General features: G+C 46.2%; 1 protein-coding gene across 3 annotated transcripts in view; it reads left to right on the top strand.

Moving 5' to 3' along the window:
- The window catches only part of RBM47 (RNA binding motif protein 47), a 76,951-nt gene extending 71,610 nt beyond the window's left edge, over positions 1-5,341 (top strand). For all 3 annotated transcript variants that reach the window (XM_030948258.1, XM_030948257.1, XM_030948256.1), the window contains 2 exons: positions 2,007-2,209; positions 2,577-5,341. In XM_030948258.1, the coding sequence (XP_030804118.1) occupies positions 2,007-2,209; positions 2,577-2,822 (449 nt within the window). In that variant the 3' untranslated portion in view covers positions 2,823-5,341. The remainder of the gene's footprint in view (positions 1-2,006; positions 2,210-2,576) is intronic.
- The last annotated feature ends 12,143 nt before the right edge of the window (positions 5,342-17,484 follow it).

The raw sequence follows: 17,484 nt of genomic DNA, 5'->3' as shown, positions 1-17,484 counted from the left end.
CCCCAATACCCCAGATGCCTGCTACTGGTTTTCTGCCAGAAGTTATTGCAGAATGGAGCATGTGAGCTCTTTGCCTTGGTGAGAAATTATCCAGGATATTTAAAACAGAGATAAAACCGGTTTGACCTGACCAGGTGGACTGGGTGTAAAAGGAGAACTGGAAAACCTCATGTGTTGGGGGTTTCTGCTTGAGGAAACAGTGGTAGTCCATGGGTGGAGGATACATCTCTGCCTGAAAGATATCTGATCAGCTTCCTTGTTGCAGTCTCCAGGATCAGAGCAAGAGTACTGTTTTCTGTCACCTCCTTCCACCAGGCATAACTGCACACTTCAACATTGCAAACTTCCATTGCACAGAAATAAACCTGTGTACATAATGGGCTTCATTTCTGGCTTAGTGACTGCACCTCCCATAAGTGCCAATGCCACTTCTTAGTCCATCATCCATTATTTATGGATTTCTTTGTTTTCCTTGTGGATAACCTTACTGCTAAAAAGCTCACAAGCTGAATGCTGAAGTGTGCAATATGAGGCAATGATGGAAATCATAGCATCATAGAATGGTTTCCATTGGAAGGGACTTTAAAGTTCATCTAATCCAATGCCCCTGTCATGGGCAGAGATGTCTTAAACTAGATCAGGTTGCTTAAAGGCCCATCCTACCTGAACTTGAACACTTCCAATAATGAGCCACACAAAACTTCTCTGGACAGCCAGTCCAGCGTCTCATCACCTTCATTATAGAGCATCCCTTTCTTATTCCCAACCCTTTTTCAGTTTAACCCTGTTACCCCTTGTCCTATCACTACAGGCCTTACCATAAAGTCTTTCTTATAGGCCCCCTTTAAGTACTGAAAAGCTCCAGCAGAGATCTTTATCCCGGAGGCATCTTTTCTCCAGGCTGAACAACTTCAACTCTCTCAGACTGACTTAACAGCAGAGGTGCTCCATCCCATTTAACGCCCTCTGAACCTGCCCCAACAGGTTCACATCCTTCTTATATTGGGGGCCCCAGAACTGGACACAGCACTCCAGGTGGAGTCTCACCTGAGCAGCATAGAGGGGCAGAATCACCTCCCTCAACCTACTGGCCACACCACTTTGGATACAGCCCAGAATACAGCTGGTTTTTCTGGGCTACAAGTGCACCTTGCCAGGCCATGTGCAATTATTGTGATTACTGGAAATGTTCTGCAAAGAATGTTTCTTCCCTAAGCAAGACATGAAGCTCTATTTTGGACCATGTACAAACTCACTATCCTGAACACTATTATTGTGACCAGAGTGTTCTCCCTTTGTCTGAAAGACCATGGCTCTAATTACATCATGTTGTCCAATTTTGGCATGAGGGAGAATTCCCTAAAGAGAAGTTTGTTTGGTTGGGTTTTTTTTAATGTCATTAAGTAGATTGATCCTGTAGCAGACAGATGGGATAAAACATATTTAGCCAAGCTAGTACTGGGAAATGCTGGTAAAAGAGCTGATATTTTCACAGGGTTGGCTAAAGGATGGCATGTAAAGCAGACTCATTGCTGCCTGTAACTTCTGCAGTAGAAACCACAACTTTCTCTCCTGGAGGAGCTCTTCCTATGGCAGCTACATATTGCCTGATGTCAACAGCTGGAGCAGGGACTCACTGGGACATTACACACTATTACCCCTTTTGTTCAGGCCACACTCTCGGCCAGAGGGAAAGACAGCAGTGGTCAGAAGGGGTTGTGTAAATCTGAGTCACAGGAGGACTCTGGCCCTAGGATACTTGTGGCAGGAGCATGGGGGAAGATGCTGGACCAAGCAGCACTGAGCCTGTCGCTGTGCATCAGCTATGGTGCTCTCATGCATGGGAGGGAAGAGGTGCCCCAGGTCCCCTGCCTGCACAAAAGGCTACCTCCCCTGATAAGAGCAGCACAGGATCACTGCTGGAGAGCTGGCACAGCTGGGAGGGAGAGTCTGTGACAAGAGGTCCTGGAAACTCTCTCCTGATGTATCTGTCTGGTCTCTCCTAGTGGCCATCCCTGCCATTGGTGCCCAGTACTCCATGTTTCAGGCAGCTCCACCAGCCAAGATGATGGAAGATGGCAAAATCCACACTGTTGAGCACATCATCAACCCCATAGCTGTCCAGCAGGACCCAGCTAGCGCAGCAGCTGCCGCAGCAGCCGCAGCCGCAGCTGTAATACCAGCTGTCTCAACACCTCCTCCCTTCCAGGTGAGCTCAGCACAGAAATCCTGCATCCCATGCATCCTGCTATGCATACCCAGGGTGGGGGAAAGCCTGGTCTCTTGCCCTGTTCCATTCAGGACAGGCTCTTGAGGATGTCACAGTGCCCAAGAGCCCTGAAGTCCATCTGACCCGTCAGACATCTGCACATTGGGCTGTTGCTTTCCCTGCTGTGGGGGACCCAAACCATGACAGGGGAGCAGCCTCCCATGGCAGCATAACTCTCAATCAACAGGGCACGCACTACCTACCCTCTCCATTACCCCCTTCCCTTCTGGGGGTTTGCCATTCAGGGCATGGAAGCGGGATGTCACAACAAAGCACATTTTGTGAGGTCTGAACCCTTTCCCTCCAGGGCCGTCCCATCACACCGGTGTACACCATGACTCCCAGCGTGCAGCGGATCCCTGCCGCCGGCATTTACGGGACAGGTTACGTGCCCTTCGCGGCGCCGGCGGCGGCCACAGCGACAATAGCCACGCTACAGAAGAACGCTGCCGCAGCCGCTGCCGCCTACGGGGGATACGCCAGCTACATCCCGCCGGCATTCCCAGCCGCCACCATCCAGGTGCCCATCCACGACGTCTACCAGACCTACTGAAACTGTCGGCCGAGGAGGGTGCTGGAGAAACACACACTGAAGGAACACTTTACTATTTATGAAGAAAGAACTGTCTGCGGAAGAGTAAACATTTGGGCTTGGTAAAACAATGCAGAAAGTGAAGAATGTCATAGAAAAACGTGTTTGGAATATTTTCTATGCTTGAAGTTTTCACTAACTTTTTTAGGCTATTTTTAAAAATTTAACACGCCTGTATTCATACATTTCCAAAGGACCTCAGTGCATCCAGCCCACCACTGACATGCATTTATATGCACTGCAGTAGGGTTGCATAGGGTCTTTTTTTTTTAGCAGTTATATTTTCAATATATTTGTGGTATGAAGGTTATTTTTTAGTAATTTCTGCACTCCAGAGATGTCTATTTTGTAGTGCCTTTAATAATATATCAGCTATATATTAAAAAGCACACCTGAGCAGCTAGGGAAAGTTTTAACAATATATTTTGAAGAGTATATTCAATATTTAAAGAATACATACCTTAGTTTTTTTGTTTTGTTTTGTTTTGTTTTTTAAGAAGAAAACAACAAGTATCTTATTTAAAAATTATACTGGAAAGTGCAATTTGAAAAATGTGCAAGACCTCTGCATTTTTTGCTGGCATTAATACAATCTGCTCATTCTTATTTGAAATCACAAGTAACTAATATTGCCTGTTTGGAAGAAAGAGAAAAGAAAAAAAGCCTCCTCACACATACCTCTTCACAGTGTGATTTGCAGGCTTGTTTTTAGCTAAAGAAAGGCTCCAGGTTTTCCTTAGCAACTGGATTTTCTATTTATTGAAGCTACTTGTAGTTGCAGCATGTACAGAAACAAGTAGCTGACGTTTCGCGCGAGGTGTCTTGACTTAGATCTTCATCCAGTATAAAGCCAAGGCTTTTTCTCAATGCTCTTCATTTTATTCTTTGAAGTATACGTTGTAGTGACTGAGAACACTTTGTGTTGCTGTTAGCAAGAGTAGCCACGCTCCCGCCAAGAGGATGTGCAGCATTACTTGCTCATTGCTCCATCATGCTCCATGAGAAATTTCAAAGGTACTAGGGGTGGTAGTGATACTGGAATTAGTGAAACAGGGCTAGCCTCCCTCCCAGCTTCCCTTCCACTCTTAATTCCCCTTCTCCACAACTGGAGTTGTACATGCACATCAGGGGTGGGAGTGATTAGACCCAATGATTTTAAGACATAGAGCTTGTAAATATCTTTTAATATACATTTTTAAAGTCATTTTATGTTGCAAATTTACATGGTATGTGGTTTGCCACAAAACAAAAACCTTTTATTGCAATGTTATAAAAAAGTTTGTTTTATTAAGAAGTAAATATATTCTTGCAGTGTTTTGTGGCCTGTTTAAAGGCTTTTATTTAGTAGTACAGTGAATGTAAAATAGAGTAAAATGGTAAAAAATATCTTGCCCTTTGTGTGAAGTGCATCAGCTCTACAAACACAAGTCTGGTGACAGAAGGTGAGAAGCAGGGAGTCAGTAAACAATGTTCCTGTACTTTTTGAGGTGTAAGTACATACCAAAGGAGTTTCACATTGGCCATATTTTGACAACTGAACCACTCTGAGACCACATTGAGCTCAGTTAAGTGACCTTTTTAATACACTGCTTTTGCTTGCCTCAAAATTGAGCAGTTGTATTTTAGGTGCTCTTGCTCAGACAATCTGAGCTCCCCTTGACCCTGCCAACCCATTAGCAAAAGCACTGTGAGGTTACCCATTAGGTTGGACTCTGCCCCTCCACGCCCCTTCCCAGGAAACTTTTATTGTCTGTACCTGCACATCTGAAAGCACAGCCAGACCTCAGCCCCAAGGTCCTGCCCTTGTACAGGGTGAGAGAGGAGGAGATCTGGGCAAAGCCCAAGGGCCAAGCGCCTGGCCAGAGTCCAGCACTGCCTCCTCCAGTCTAAGGTCTTACATGGCTCAACACTAAACGCCAGCGTGGGTCCTTGGGCCATGCACAAGCAGCCCTGGGGCCAGGACAAGGCACTCCAGTGGTCTCTCTGCCGGCCCTTCCAGCCCCACGCCATGGCTGACCCCAGAGGAGAGAGGAAGGGTGATGGCTCCCTTCCCACTAATCCTCTCCCTGCCAACAGGACAAGGGACCTGCTGCTCACAGAGATGGCAGGAAGAGAAAGGAGCCAATGAGGGAAAACTGTGAGGTGTCCCCAGCCAACAGTGGGTGCTGCCCATGCCAGGGTAGCAGCAGGCAGTACCCAGGGATGGAGGCAGGACCCAGGCACGCAGGCAGCCAGGTCATGCTGAGCCTCCTGCCCATGCCTGTCTTGACATTTACTTCTAAACCATTTCATGTACACTACTACTGAGGTAAGTCTAATAACTTGAAATGTGAACATCTTTAGGTTAAGAACAAACTATTCTAAGAAAAAAAAAATATATATATTAAAAAACAAAGCTAGTGTGCCTTATTCTCAAAAGAGCTGATATTTTAGATATTTTATTGTATCTCTCTTCTCTGTATTGTCAGAAGCCTCTGAGTTTATTTAGTTCTTGCTCCATTTATGGTACATTTCTAGGATGTAGTGAATAAAGCATTCTTTAAAAACAGAGACTGTTACTTCATTGCAACATCCCACTCTGGCGAGGCTGTGCTCCCCTCCAAGCTGGGAAGAGGGTTTTCAGGGCAGGAGGGGAGCAGGGCACTGCAGCCAGCATCCCTGCAGGCTCCTGCAGGGAGGGGAGATGAACTGTCCCACTGACTCTTCTGTCCCACCGACTCTTCTGTCCCACCACCCACAGAGGACAATGACCTTCCCAGCATGCACACTGGGCATTTCTCCATTCTTCCAGCATCCTCTGAACAGCCTAAATCTCTCCTTGTATGCAGTTTAGAGTCAGTGCCTAGATGTGGATGGAAGTGGAGCTAATATCTCTCTGTGCTTTCCATCCACCCACACAAATTCCTGTATCTCTCTTGTATGTTCTCACTGCCAGACAGGAGCACTGGGAACTGGTTCATCCTTTTCCCTTCAGCATGCTCCATGCTTCAAACACACAGAAAGCTAAGCTGCACCTCATTTGCAGTGTTCTAGACTCCCTGGCTGTTTCCTTGGTGTAAATATACTTGGAGAAAATTTGCTGCAAATACCAAGTCTGTGGAGAAGAGAAGTCTGGGGCACTAGTCCTGACTAAACAGAGAGATCCCAGTTGCTGGAAGATATTTAATCTGACAACTATCTACAAGAAGGAGTAGAAGGAGAAACCTTCCAAAACGGAACTATCAGAAGTGACCCACTTAGTTGGTGAGGCAAAGGCTGTGGAATTTGTCTAACTTTATTTTAGTAAAGCCTTTGACACTGTCTCTCACAATATTCTCCTGGAGAAATTGGCTGCCCATGGCATGAAGGAGCACACCATTCACTAGGTAAAAAACTGTCTGAATGGCCAAGCCCAGAGTTAGACCCATGGATGGAGTTACATCCAGCTGACAGCCAGCCAAGAGCAGTGTTCTCTGGGGCTCAGTACTGGGGCCAGTCCTGTTAAATGCCTTTGTTGATGACCTGAACAAAGGCACTGAGTGCCCATCAGTCAGTTCACAGGTGACACCAAGTCAGGCGGGAGTGTTGATCTGCTGGTGGGCGGGATGGCTCTGCAGAAGGACCTGGACAGGCTGGATCCATGGGCCAAGGCCAATGCTGTGGGGTTCAACAAGGCCAGGTCCTGCACTTGGGTCACAACAACCCCAGGCAGTGCTAGAGGCTTGGGGCAGACTGGCTGGAAAGCTGCCCAGTGGAAAACGACCTGGGAGTGCTGGCTGAGAGCTGCTGAACATGAGCCAGTGTGTGCCCAGGTGGCCAAGGAGGCCAATGGCATCCTGGCCTGTGTCAGCAACAGTGTGGCTAGCAGGACCAGGGCAGTGATTGTTCCCCCAATACCCAACACTGACACATCTTAAATCCTGTCCAGTTCTGGACCCCTCACCACAGGAAGGACATTGAGGGGCTGGAGCATGTCCAGAGAAGGGCAACAGAGCTGAGGAAGGGTCTGGAGCACAAGGCTTATGGGGAGCAGCTGAGGGAGCTGGGGGTGCTCAGCCTGGTGAAAAGGAGGCTCACAGGAAACCTGATCACTCTCTACAAATGCCTGAAAGGGATTGTAACTGGGGGGGTTGTTCTCTTCTCCCAAGTAACAAGTGATAGGGCAGGGGGAAATGTCCTGAAGATGTGCCAGGTGAGATTTAGATTGGATATTAGGAAAAACTTCTTTACTGAAAGGGTGGTCAGGCATTGGAAAGGCTGCCCAAGGAAGTGGTGGAATCGCCATTCCCTGGTAGTGTTAACAGACTATACGGGTGTGGCACCTGGGGACATGGTTTACTAGTGATCATGGCAGTGCTAGGTTAGCAGGATTCAATGATTTCAAAGGTATTTTCCAGCCTTAATGACTCAATAATTCACTTGGATGAGAAAGAAACCACCAGCAAATCCCGGCCCTTTATAGTTTAAACATGAGGCATGATCTTCACAAAAAGCAATGTTTTCCAAATGAGATGAAATCTGCCACATTGAAATGTTTCTGCTCTTTCCTTTTTCCCTTTACCCAAGATACCAAGATTAAAAATCTACACAACTTTTTCTTAACATACACTTTACAAGATTATTTCTTTATTTTTCTAGACTGCTGGTTTCTGTCCTCAGTTTTGTAAGATCTTAATTAATTATTAACTCATTGTAAGGTTGAAATGTGCAAGTCATTCTCAGGATATTAACATAAACAATGCCAGAGAAATGCAATTGTGCTTTCAAGATGACCTTGCTGCCTTGGGAATGTCAGAAGCTCTGCTGAGGCCTTGGGCACCGTGACAACTCAGAATGCTGGGATCAAGGTGATCCCATTCCCTTTTTGAATGTCTTTCTTCATGGTCTTGAAGAACAGATGTGCTCTTCCCTGGCTGGTATCATCCTAAAAACCATGCTAAAAACCAGCTTTGGCTTTCTTCAGGAAACACCATCCAGTAGCACAACTGTGATACAACTATTACATGAACAGGTTTAGAAGAAATCCAAGTGCACCACTCTGATATGGCAACATCTCATCTATAAAAACACTCAGAGTATATGTAAAATGCATTTTTCGTACATACAAAAAGGTAGATGCAGTATTTCATCTCCTTCTCTGTGGCTGGTGTTACACCCCTAACACTTCTGGTCTGAATGAGTCCTGAGCACTTACAGGACTCTCTGCTCCCTGGATGCCACTAAGCCACACACCTGGCCCATCATGCTGACCTGTAAAATAAATAAACCCAAGACCTACATTGTAACAAGAGAAACTACCTCTGCTGTGCATCTAAAAGCCAGCAATATTCAGGTTTTATGCTTCAGTGTGTCAATTAAATGCTGAATCACACTTGACTGAGTTTTAGAGCCAAGTCCTGCCTGGCAGCAAAATGGTCAGGATGGTGTTGCAGGGAGAAGCTGCAAGCTAGGGAGTAATAAAAAGATAGTTTTGTGGCACCAAGGCCCTCCCTTTTGGCACAAAGACAGGCTGTGCCATGCAGTTATGATTGTTCAAGTTGCCAAAGAGGAAAGAGACAATGGAAAGTTTTAGAAATTTGGAACTGTAGAAGTACTTCCACATGAAACATTTTCTGTCAAGCTGATGAATTAGATCAGATTTTTTTTTCCTCCAGCCAGAAGAGAAGAACTGGAGTTCACTTGGTTCCTAATCCAAGAAGTTCTGTCTCACAGTCCTCACTCAGGCAAAACTGTAAATCCTGCACGTGGGAGATGACCAGTCAAGGACTGTCTGCACCAGAAAACTTTACAGGGAGAAGTGCTCAGGTGTGCTCAGCTTTGTCCCACATGTACCATGCCTCTGTCTTCCCAGCATAGTGTCAGATGTCTTTGTCTAGGCTGCGTCAGTTGTCAGACATCTCCATGTAACAGACTGTGAAAGTTGAAACTCTGCCCCACAGTGGGCCCTGGGGCTTCCCCTCCTCTGACCAGGGCTCCCCACAGCCACTTTCCCCAGGGCATTTGGAGACACATCTTCACAAACTTGGTGCTCACCCTGACTGTTCCTGTGCTTCTGCATGCAGCTGGTTTGTGGGGTGGTGGCTGCCCCAGGGGGAGCTGGGTCACTTTGCATGTTTTGGCTGACACCATCATACTTTTACAGTGAAGAAAAATATGCTTGTGTTCTTTTTGTTTTTCACCTCTCTCCAAACACACACACATAACTTCTGCCAGCCAGGTTGCACTTTGAGCCCATCCTTGCATGTTTTTGCAATGTCACAGAAGCTCATCATCAGCTCAGCTACTGCCTGCAATCTGTGCACTGCTGGGAAGCAGGAAGCCACAGGTAAGCCCAAAGATCTTCATGAAGCATGAAATAAACCCCTGCAAACAGCCTACACAACCCACAGAAGTGACCTCACGCTAACCAGCAGAGAGAAAAACGCATTTAAGTCAGTCAGAGGCAAAACACCCTACCCTTAAAGCAGGTCCTTTGTTCCAAATCTTTGAAGCAATAACTACAACAAGCAATTCTCACTCCTGTAACAAATCCATAGGCTATGGACCAAGGCATCTTACAGTCATTCCAAAGGGCATGTAATGACAAGGGATTACTTATTAAAGTTGTTATGCATGCATTGGCAGTGCACAGGGCATCCTTAGCTTCTTGAGTCTTTGACATTTCAGATGCTGTCCCTTGCAGGAGGCTTTCTGGCCACGCGGAAAAGCCAAGTATTCCCTCAAAGCTTGGCTTCACTCCAGTAGATGGATCCCTTGGCTCATCAGCCTTTGTGCAGGACACAGAGGGACACAATCCTGGTCAGCAGCTCCAGTGCTGGCATCCAGGCACCAATGGGGCAGCTAAGGAGAGCTTGCAGCATCAGAGTTGCTTCCACCATAGCGAACATAAGCTGCTGCTCGTGGATAAAGAAGTCATAGAAGTCTGCTGTAATTTGTAGCTGGGAAGAAAAATCAAGTTTTGTATGGCACTGTACTGTCTCTGAGTCCCAAACTCCTCCACACCCATGACCCTTAGGAGCCAAATTCCCAAATGCTGATTCAAACCCCCAGTCTCCTCAGCATTCTGCCAGGCAGGGGTTCACCAGGTTCAGCCAGCTCCCCGTTGCCTGACCCCCTGCCTGGGCCTGTAGACACCCCAAAAACACAGGGACCTGCACTGCTCCTTCCACAAAAGTCTACATGGTGCTTGAGGGTTTCACCTCACATTTCTGGGCCCACTCCTTGCAGCTCATCTGGGCTTTTGAGACACACTTAGATGAAGTGACTTCATTACACACTTTAGCTTTTGTGTGAGTTTTTTTCAGGCTGTTCCTTTTGGATTTAGGACTAGGACAATACCAAGGTCTAACAGGATTAGATTTAAGGATAATAAATGGTATTTTAAATTTACACTAAAAAAAAATCTGCCTCCTGAGAAAATGAACTTCCTTGTCTTTCTGTGACATCTTTGTGAGCGATAGGAGGGGAGGGAGAACACGGAAATGTACAACACTTGGCACTGGCTACACCTCAAACTAGTATTTCAACATTTTACAATCAACTTTGGCCATGTGACCTATGTGGAAAGATAAACTGAGATATTTAATCCTATTTTTCTTGTCTTTTTTTTTCAACAGAAGGAAGTGAATTTCATGTGGTTGTTGTTAAATTGCAGTAAATTATTTGCCCACAAGAGAGGAAAAAAATATTACAGAATTGGTTCACATAGGTAAGGCTGGGACTGGGCATCTGTTTGTGACCAAATACTCTTTCTTACCTTGAAAACTCTCAGTGAGCTTCACTACTTCTCCCTGGTTGTGGCATTTAGGGACATGTCAGCTCATCACAGGTGAGGATTGCCCACCATTCCCTTTTGCAACCAGAGTATGAATAACAACTTCCCAAAAGCCAATTACATTTTGAGATAGAGCAGCAGCAATTACTATAACTTCTGCTTCATCTGCAGAATATCATAAACTCTTGAAATGACAGCTGGGTGTTTGGTGAGCTGCACACTCTCTTATACTGTGACAGGGAAATCCAGTTCAGACCAAAATCCTGTTCAGAGGCACAGGTCTGCCACCATCCTGGATCAGGAACATGCTCCAAGAATGTGTGGAGATGCCAGGGTACACTCAGCAGCTCCCTCCTAATGGAGCATGCCCAGGGACCAGCATGCAGCCCTGAAGGGACAAGGGCAGTCTTGGCCCCTGAGACACACAGTAGGTGAGGTTATGAGCCCTTGGCAAGGCAATGTTTAGTCAGCTTTGTCAGCTGAGATGAGGACACAGGCTGGGGAAACCTTCATGGGGACAGAAGATGTTCAAGAAACTGCAGACTGTGCCCATGACTTGCCCTGGTGCAGTCTGGAGGGTATGCTCTGATTTTCCTGTTAGCACAAAGAACGGACCTCAAATGACTGAGGGGTGCAACAGCAGCTGTCAGAGTGCTGGGCACTGGAGATTGTCTTCTTCAGCACCTAGGGTGGTGTGATTTCTGAGAACTGTGGCTTTTTGCTTTTGGTGTTTTTTGTTTGGCTTCACTCCCACATGCTAACGCATGCCTACATCTTCTTTAGGGCAACCTTAGTCTCATCATATTATTTAAACAGCTTTATGTTGCAGTCCACTCAATCCATGGAAATGTTGGCCTAAGCATGACAACAGCTGAAGATGAAATGTACCTTTGTAAAGGCACTGCTGCAATCTCCTGGGAGCTGCCAGCTGGACACCCATACAAGCTAAGCAGGGCTTTCCATGTCAGGTGTTATTAGAGAATGACATCCAGGTTTCCAGACTGGAGCTGGCTCAGCTTTGACCAGCCCAGAGCAATGGTGGGTGAGCCAACACCCCAAGCACCTGTGACCAGCCCTGGGAATCGCTGCTGCCAGCCCCGGTCTGGCTGCCCCAGCTCCCGCCGGCCAGCAGGACCCAAGGGGAGGAGCGAGGGCTTGTGTTTAACCAGGCTCAGCTCCCTGATGCGATCTGCCACGTCCCCACAGGAGCCACTGCACTGGCCCAGGCAGGAGGCAGAGGGCTGAGCTGTGCAACCCAAGGGAGCTCTGCAGGACCAGCCCAGCGGCTGCTCCCGTCTCAGCCTGCCTGCATCCACAGGGCGATGCTGAGGGCGCTGCAGCAGCAGCAGCAGCAGCACACCGAGCAATGCCCTGGCAGGTAGGCATGGCACGGCAGAGCAATGTGAAAGCCCCACCTTTGGCACAGAAAACATCTTGTACATAAAATTGGGCAACGCCACAGTGCACTGTGACTCTGCCTGTCAGGCTGCTTCTGATGCTCAGCCCCAATAATTTCTGCTATGAGCCTTTTTTATTAACTGGCAGCTCTCCGGCCCCCGTTTATTCTTGTGAGGAGGTTTATTGCTAGGATAATTCTTGGGCACAACACAGCCCCCGTTCCCCGACAACTCACTCCGCCAGAATCCTCTCATCTCTGCTGGCTCGCCCGCTGCTTACACAATGGCATTACACATCTCCCCAGGGCTTAGGAGGGGCCAGCAGCAGGAGCCACCGGTGGGAGAAGGATGGAGAACCAATAGCTTTTCACACGTGGACGCTGCCCCGGCGGCTGCTGCCCCCATTGCTCCTGCCATGGTGTCAGCATCCGAGCGATGGCAGCGCTCACACACACCGCTCACAGCGCTCACCTCCGAGAGCGTCAACTCCAGTTCGCTTGAGAAATAGATTTTCATGTCTGCAAACAGAGAAAGCTGTGGGGAGACCTGGCCTGGCTGTTGTGATCCACAGAGGCTACATTGCCTGTAATAGGGAATGGACCAAAATATTAATGAAAAGCAAAGGATGAGCTGGTCTCCTGTGGCATCACTCCTCTGTGGGTCTGATTTGACTGGGATATCAGACTGCACCTGCACAGAACTACATTCTTCTCATCTTACCACAACTGTGGAAAATTCCTACCAAGAAGCATTTCAGGATTTGACTTTGGCAGAACTTAGGAACACCCTGGAACTGATTGTCTAAGATAAGGGATCACATGTTAATAGTCTTATATACACATAATGTCTTTGCGTATTTCATGACAAGTCTTTAAGAAGCGATTACTAAGACATCCTAGCACCACAGGTTATGCTGGGGGAAAAGGAGAACATGCCTGCCAAAAAGAGGTTTCAGAACAGCTTTCTGATACTTCAATTCTAAATTTAAAATAATGAGCAGGACAATGTCACAGGGTTGGACAGGGCTTAGAGGTCTCAGGTCTTGCCCCCTGTAAGTTTTCTGCTGTTGTTGGGTTTGATGTGAAAGCAGCACATGAGCGCCCATGGAAACACACACCTCCCAAAACAAAAGATGAAAGCTACTCTTTTAATGAAATCAGAAGGGGGAAGGAAAAAAGTGAAGGCAGAGTGGAAAAACCTGCAAGAGGTCAACAATGAAAACAAAGGGCAGCTTTATGAAGCAATTTCACTCCAGAAATGGCAGAGCAGGTTAAGGAGCTGCTACCCAGTGTTTTTAATATAGAAATTCAATGTAATTAGGACTTTGCTTGATCCAAGAAGATAATGGCAACCCAAAAGATAAGATTTAATAGTGATGAAGCTTAAGAGGGTGGAGAAGAGAGAAAATAGACAAGGAATAAGGATCTTCATCTCAAAAAGCAGAAGAATGCTAAGGAAAATGGAAGTGATTCTCTACATCTTACTTTTCCACTTTGATCAGAAGGAACAAAAGCTTTTGATGACTCTTATAGGATCTATTGATCAAAGACAAAAAACAAGTCCAAATGAGCTAATATCTGATTGAAGAGTAAATATAGCAGATCACAATTTTCTAGTAAGAAAGCAACTTTTGGACATCTAGCAGATGGCATAGGAGGCTCAAACTGATGAAAGCTAGAAATAGATACATTTAAATTGACATTAAAGGCTCAATAACAAGGATGAGCTGATACAGGAACTATGATACAAATGATAAAGCTGGGCAAATCATTATGAAATTTCTGCCAAAAAGCTGTTCAGAGGCATCCACTTGAGCTGCATCCCAATCAGGACAGGCACATTGAATGAGCAGTGCTGCACTGGGCAGCCGCAGCGTCAGCCCCCGTGCTGCAGCCCTGACCCATCACTTCTGCTCCCATGGGTTTAAGCTGCCAACACCTCCCCACTTGGTAAAGAGTTACCCTGGCAGCTTGCTAGATGACAGCTTGCTAACAGGCTGTTGCCAAAGCAACTGCTCATGTGAAATTTTGATTTTTGGTTGGACATTCCCATTATAAGGAGCTTCATGCAATGGCTGTTCTGGTCCAGTGTACTATGGGTGCTCTCTGCCAGAACAGAGACAACTGTGACTACCTTGAACTCTTATTTCTACATTTGCTGAGCCCAAACTGCAAAGCAGCTTAAATTTACTCAACTTGCTTGCTACTAAAAGGAATGCTAAGAGAGAAGATGGTATTTCAGAGTAGCCCAAGATAAATAGTGGAGAAGAAGCAGAGTGATTGATTTGTTTCCACACCTCTTACAACCTAGGAAGGAAATAAATTAACTCCCCAGGAAGATATTTCCATCTCTTCAGCAGCTGCACAGTTAGAATTTACAGGTATTTGTGCTGAGTCTGATGCAGGATCCATTTAGCCCAAGATTTAGTGTCCACCACTGTCAGAAGTCAATAACCAGAGAAGAGAAAGAACAAGACAAGTTTATCTACTGTCCCCAGCGTCCCTTCAACCTCCATGCAGTTCCAGCTTGGGGGATTTCTGCAGCTGAACATGTTTTCTGTTTATTTAGTAACTGTCAACACACAAGTACTCTCCCTCTCAAATAAAACAGATGGAAGCTCAACCAGACATGGTTCCTTTTTATTTTGCATAGGTACTTTGTACACTCCCTTTACCTTGCTGTCATTACTTCAATTCAAACTATACATGACTTTCCTGGGCCTGAAATATAGAGGGAGAATAATGTCTCATTGTGGGAAGGTGGGAAGGGATATTCACCTTGGAGACTGTGGCAGTTACTCTGACAAGCTTACCCGTCCAGCAGCATTTCCTCTGCAGTTCTGAAGATTTAGCCCTCATTCTGTCTTGGCTTTTGAGGCACTAAACGCAGTTTAGAGCAATGTGCCCTTGAAAATTTCATCTTGAGCATTTCTGAACGTGTTGGTATTTGCTATCACTGATTTTAAGGAAGGAGTTGTGGATGAAAGAGCTACTTTCCACAAGGCAATTCAAATTGAGAAACAGCAGACAGCCCACAGGAGCAAATAAAGCTTACAACAGCCCCAATATTGCAGAAAGCAATTTGTGTTGGCAGGCAGGTGGCAACCTCAGTGCCAGGGGTTGCCATAGGTGCTCAGGCTGTTCAGATCATGCCCAAACACTGTTCTGGTGAGGAAGATAGCCTGACATCTGGCAGAAATACAGCAGATGTAATGGACAGACTGGGCATAGTACTGCTTATGTATCAAGTATGTCCTATGCACAAGGGCCAACAAAGTCTGGCTCCAGCTGGGAATCTCACGTATCCAAGATCAAGGAAATGCTGCAAATGATTTCCAAGCTGGGAAATGACAGAGCAGAGGAACTGTGAAGTTGGGCTTTGGAAAAATGAAGTGCAGTAAAAAAGGAGGTGACATGAGGACTGGATGTTCTGGAAAGAGAAGGCAGTTGCATCTTAAGGATAATTTTGAATGTTGCCTTTAGATCTTGCTTGGAGGGGCTTTTTTTTTCTAAAGCTGCCCTTACTTCCACTACAGTGAAGTGCCAGAAAAGCTGCTTCAAAAGTACATTTAATTATTATATTCATAAATTCTGTGCTAAAACGTAATCCAGCAAAGACCCTGGAAAGAGCTGAAGTCAGCTTTTCCCCAGCACAAGAGGACACAGATGTTATAGGGTATGTTTCTTCTCCAAATGCTCTGCAAAACCCCCAGAGGCTTGGACTTGCATGGAGAAGAGCAGCCAGGGGTGGTCAGGCAGCTGCAACACTCTGGCCCCAGCCCCTCTGCCTGAGCTGGGGTTCAGCACTGGGAACTGGAAGAGCAAGAGAGCTGTAGAGGGACTTTTCACAAGGGCTTGTAGTGACAGGAAAAGGGGAAATGGCTTTGAAGTGAGAAAGGGTTAATTTAAATGAGGTATTAGGAAGAAATTCTTCCCTATGAGGGTGGTGAGGCGCTGAAACAGGTTGCCCAGAGAAATTGTGAATGACCCATCCCTGGAAATGTTCAAGGCCAGGCTGGACGGGGACTTGAGCAGCTTGGTCTAGTGGGAGGTACCTCTACCTGTGGCAGGGGCTTGGAAGTAGATGATTGTTTTCAAGCCAAACCATTCTATAAGTCTATAAATGCAATGATTATATCTTGCCTTGTGATTTATATAGCCACATGTATACTGTATTGCTTGTTTTAAAAATTATAACCTACATTTCAGAGGTACCACAATGGCTCTGCTGCAACTGCCTTGGAGATGATCTTAGTAGGAAAGACAAAGCTGCAGTGCTGATCCATAGGGACACCAGACTACAGCAAGGAGGTATTTGAGAAGTCCCTGCGTTAATTACCTCTGCAGGTAGTGGCCTTCTCTGCTGCAGTGGCTTTGGAGAGCTTTCTAAGCTTCAGGGTCAGCAGATCACAATCAGTTATATTCCAACAGTTCCAGAAGAGCGGCAATGCCAGCTTTGCAATGCTGTACCCAGTGAATAAACACAGTAAGAACCACCCCAGCAAAGAACAGCAGGAGGGGACAGCCTGCAGAAGGGACAGGGGCGCTTGCTTTTACACATCCTCCCCAAGAGCTCACATCAAGGGCTATTCGGCATGATCTGGTATTAACTCAGCTGTCCCCACCCTGCTGGACTCTGGCTGTCAGGAACAGCAGGAGATGGCATTTCAGTGCAAGGGAGCAAAGGCTAACTAGGAGTGCTGGGTGTAAGGAACAGCCAGAGACCAGTTTTCTATGACAACATCCTGGTACTAGATTGCTCCTGGCTCCCTCAAATAGGAATAGGTTAATTTCGGGCACCAGGTCCCCTGTTGGCACTCAGGCATAACTTTGGAAAGTGTATCTTATGCTCAGAAGCACACACTTTCATGGGTGAGTTTTCTGCAGGGGATAGAGTGAATGTTGAGTGCTGGTTTGTGTGGCTTGAGACACCAAAATGCTCTTGTTTTATTCTCAGGTTTTTTTTCCAGTTTTATTCTCAGGTTTTTCTAGCCCAGAGATGTTCCTAGCAAAGGCAGAAAGTTTAGAGGGAAAGCAAAAGCAGCAGCATGCCTTCCAGTCTTATGAAGCAGAGGAAGGCATCTATGCAACACCCAGTTCAGGATCAGGTTTATGTTTGACCGGGATAAACTCTTTCTACCATCTGATTGTGCTCCAGTAAAATTAGAGGTTCCTAACCCAGCTCTGAGATATGATGCAAAAATTTTATGGAAGCAAACTACAAAGGCAAAAGAGTTTTTTCTTTATGATGAAACCTCAGAAGAGTAATTAATTTAATCAGCAGACTTCAACACCGCCTTTCATAACCTGAGATGTGCCAAGAGGTTGAGCTATGGAGGCCAATCTTTATCTCTGTGACCTTTACCACCAGGAAAATTTACAAATGGCAATTAGTAGATTCAGAGGCCAAAAAAATTAACTCAGACAGAGAGCGTGTAATAAACCTCTGGCATTTTAGTCAGCAAGGTTGAAAG

The sequence above is a fragment of the Camarhynchus parvulus genome, chromosome 4 (genome assembly GCF_901933205.1).
Source record: "Camarhynchus parvulus chromosome 4, STF_HiC, whole genome shotgun sequence".
NCBI classification, from domain to species: domain Eukaryota; kingdom Metazoa; phylum Chordata; class Aves; order Passeriformes; family Thraupidae; genus Camarhynchus; species Camarhynchus parvulus.
Note: the sequence above shows the minus strand (reverse complement) of the source record. Positions and strands in the feature narration are given on the sequence as shown.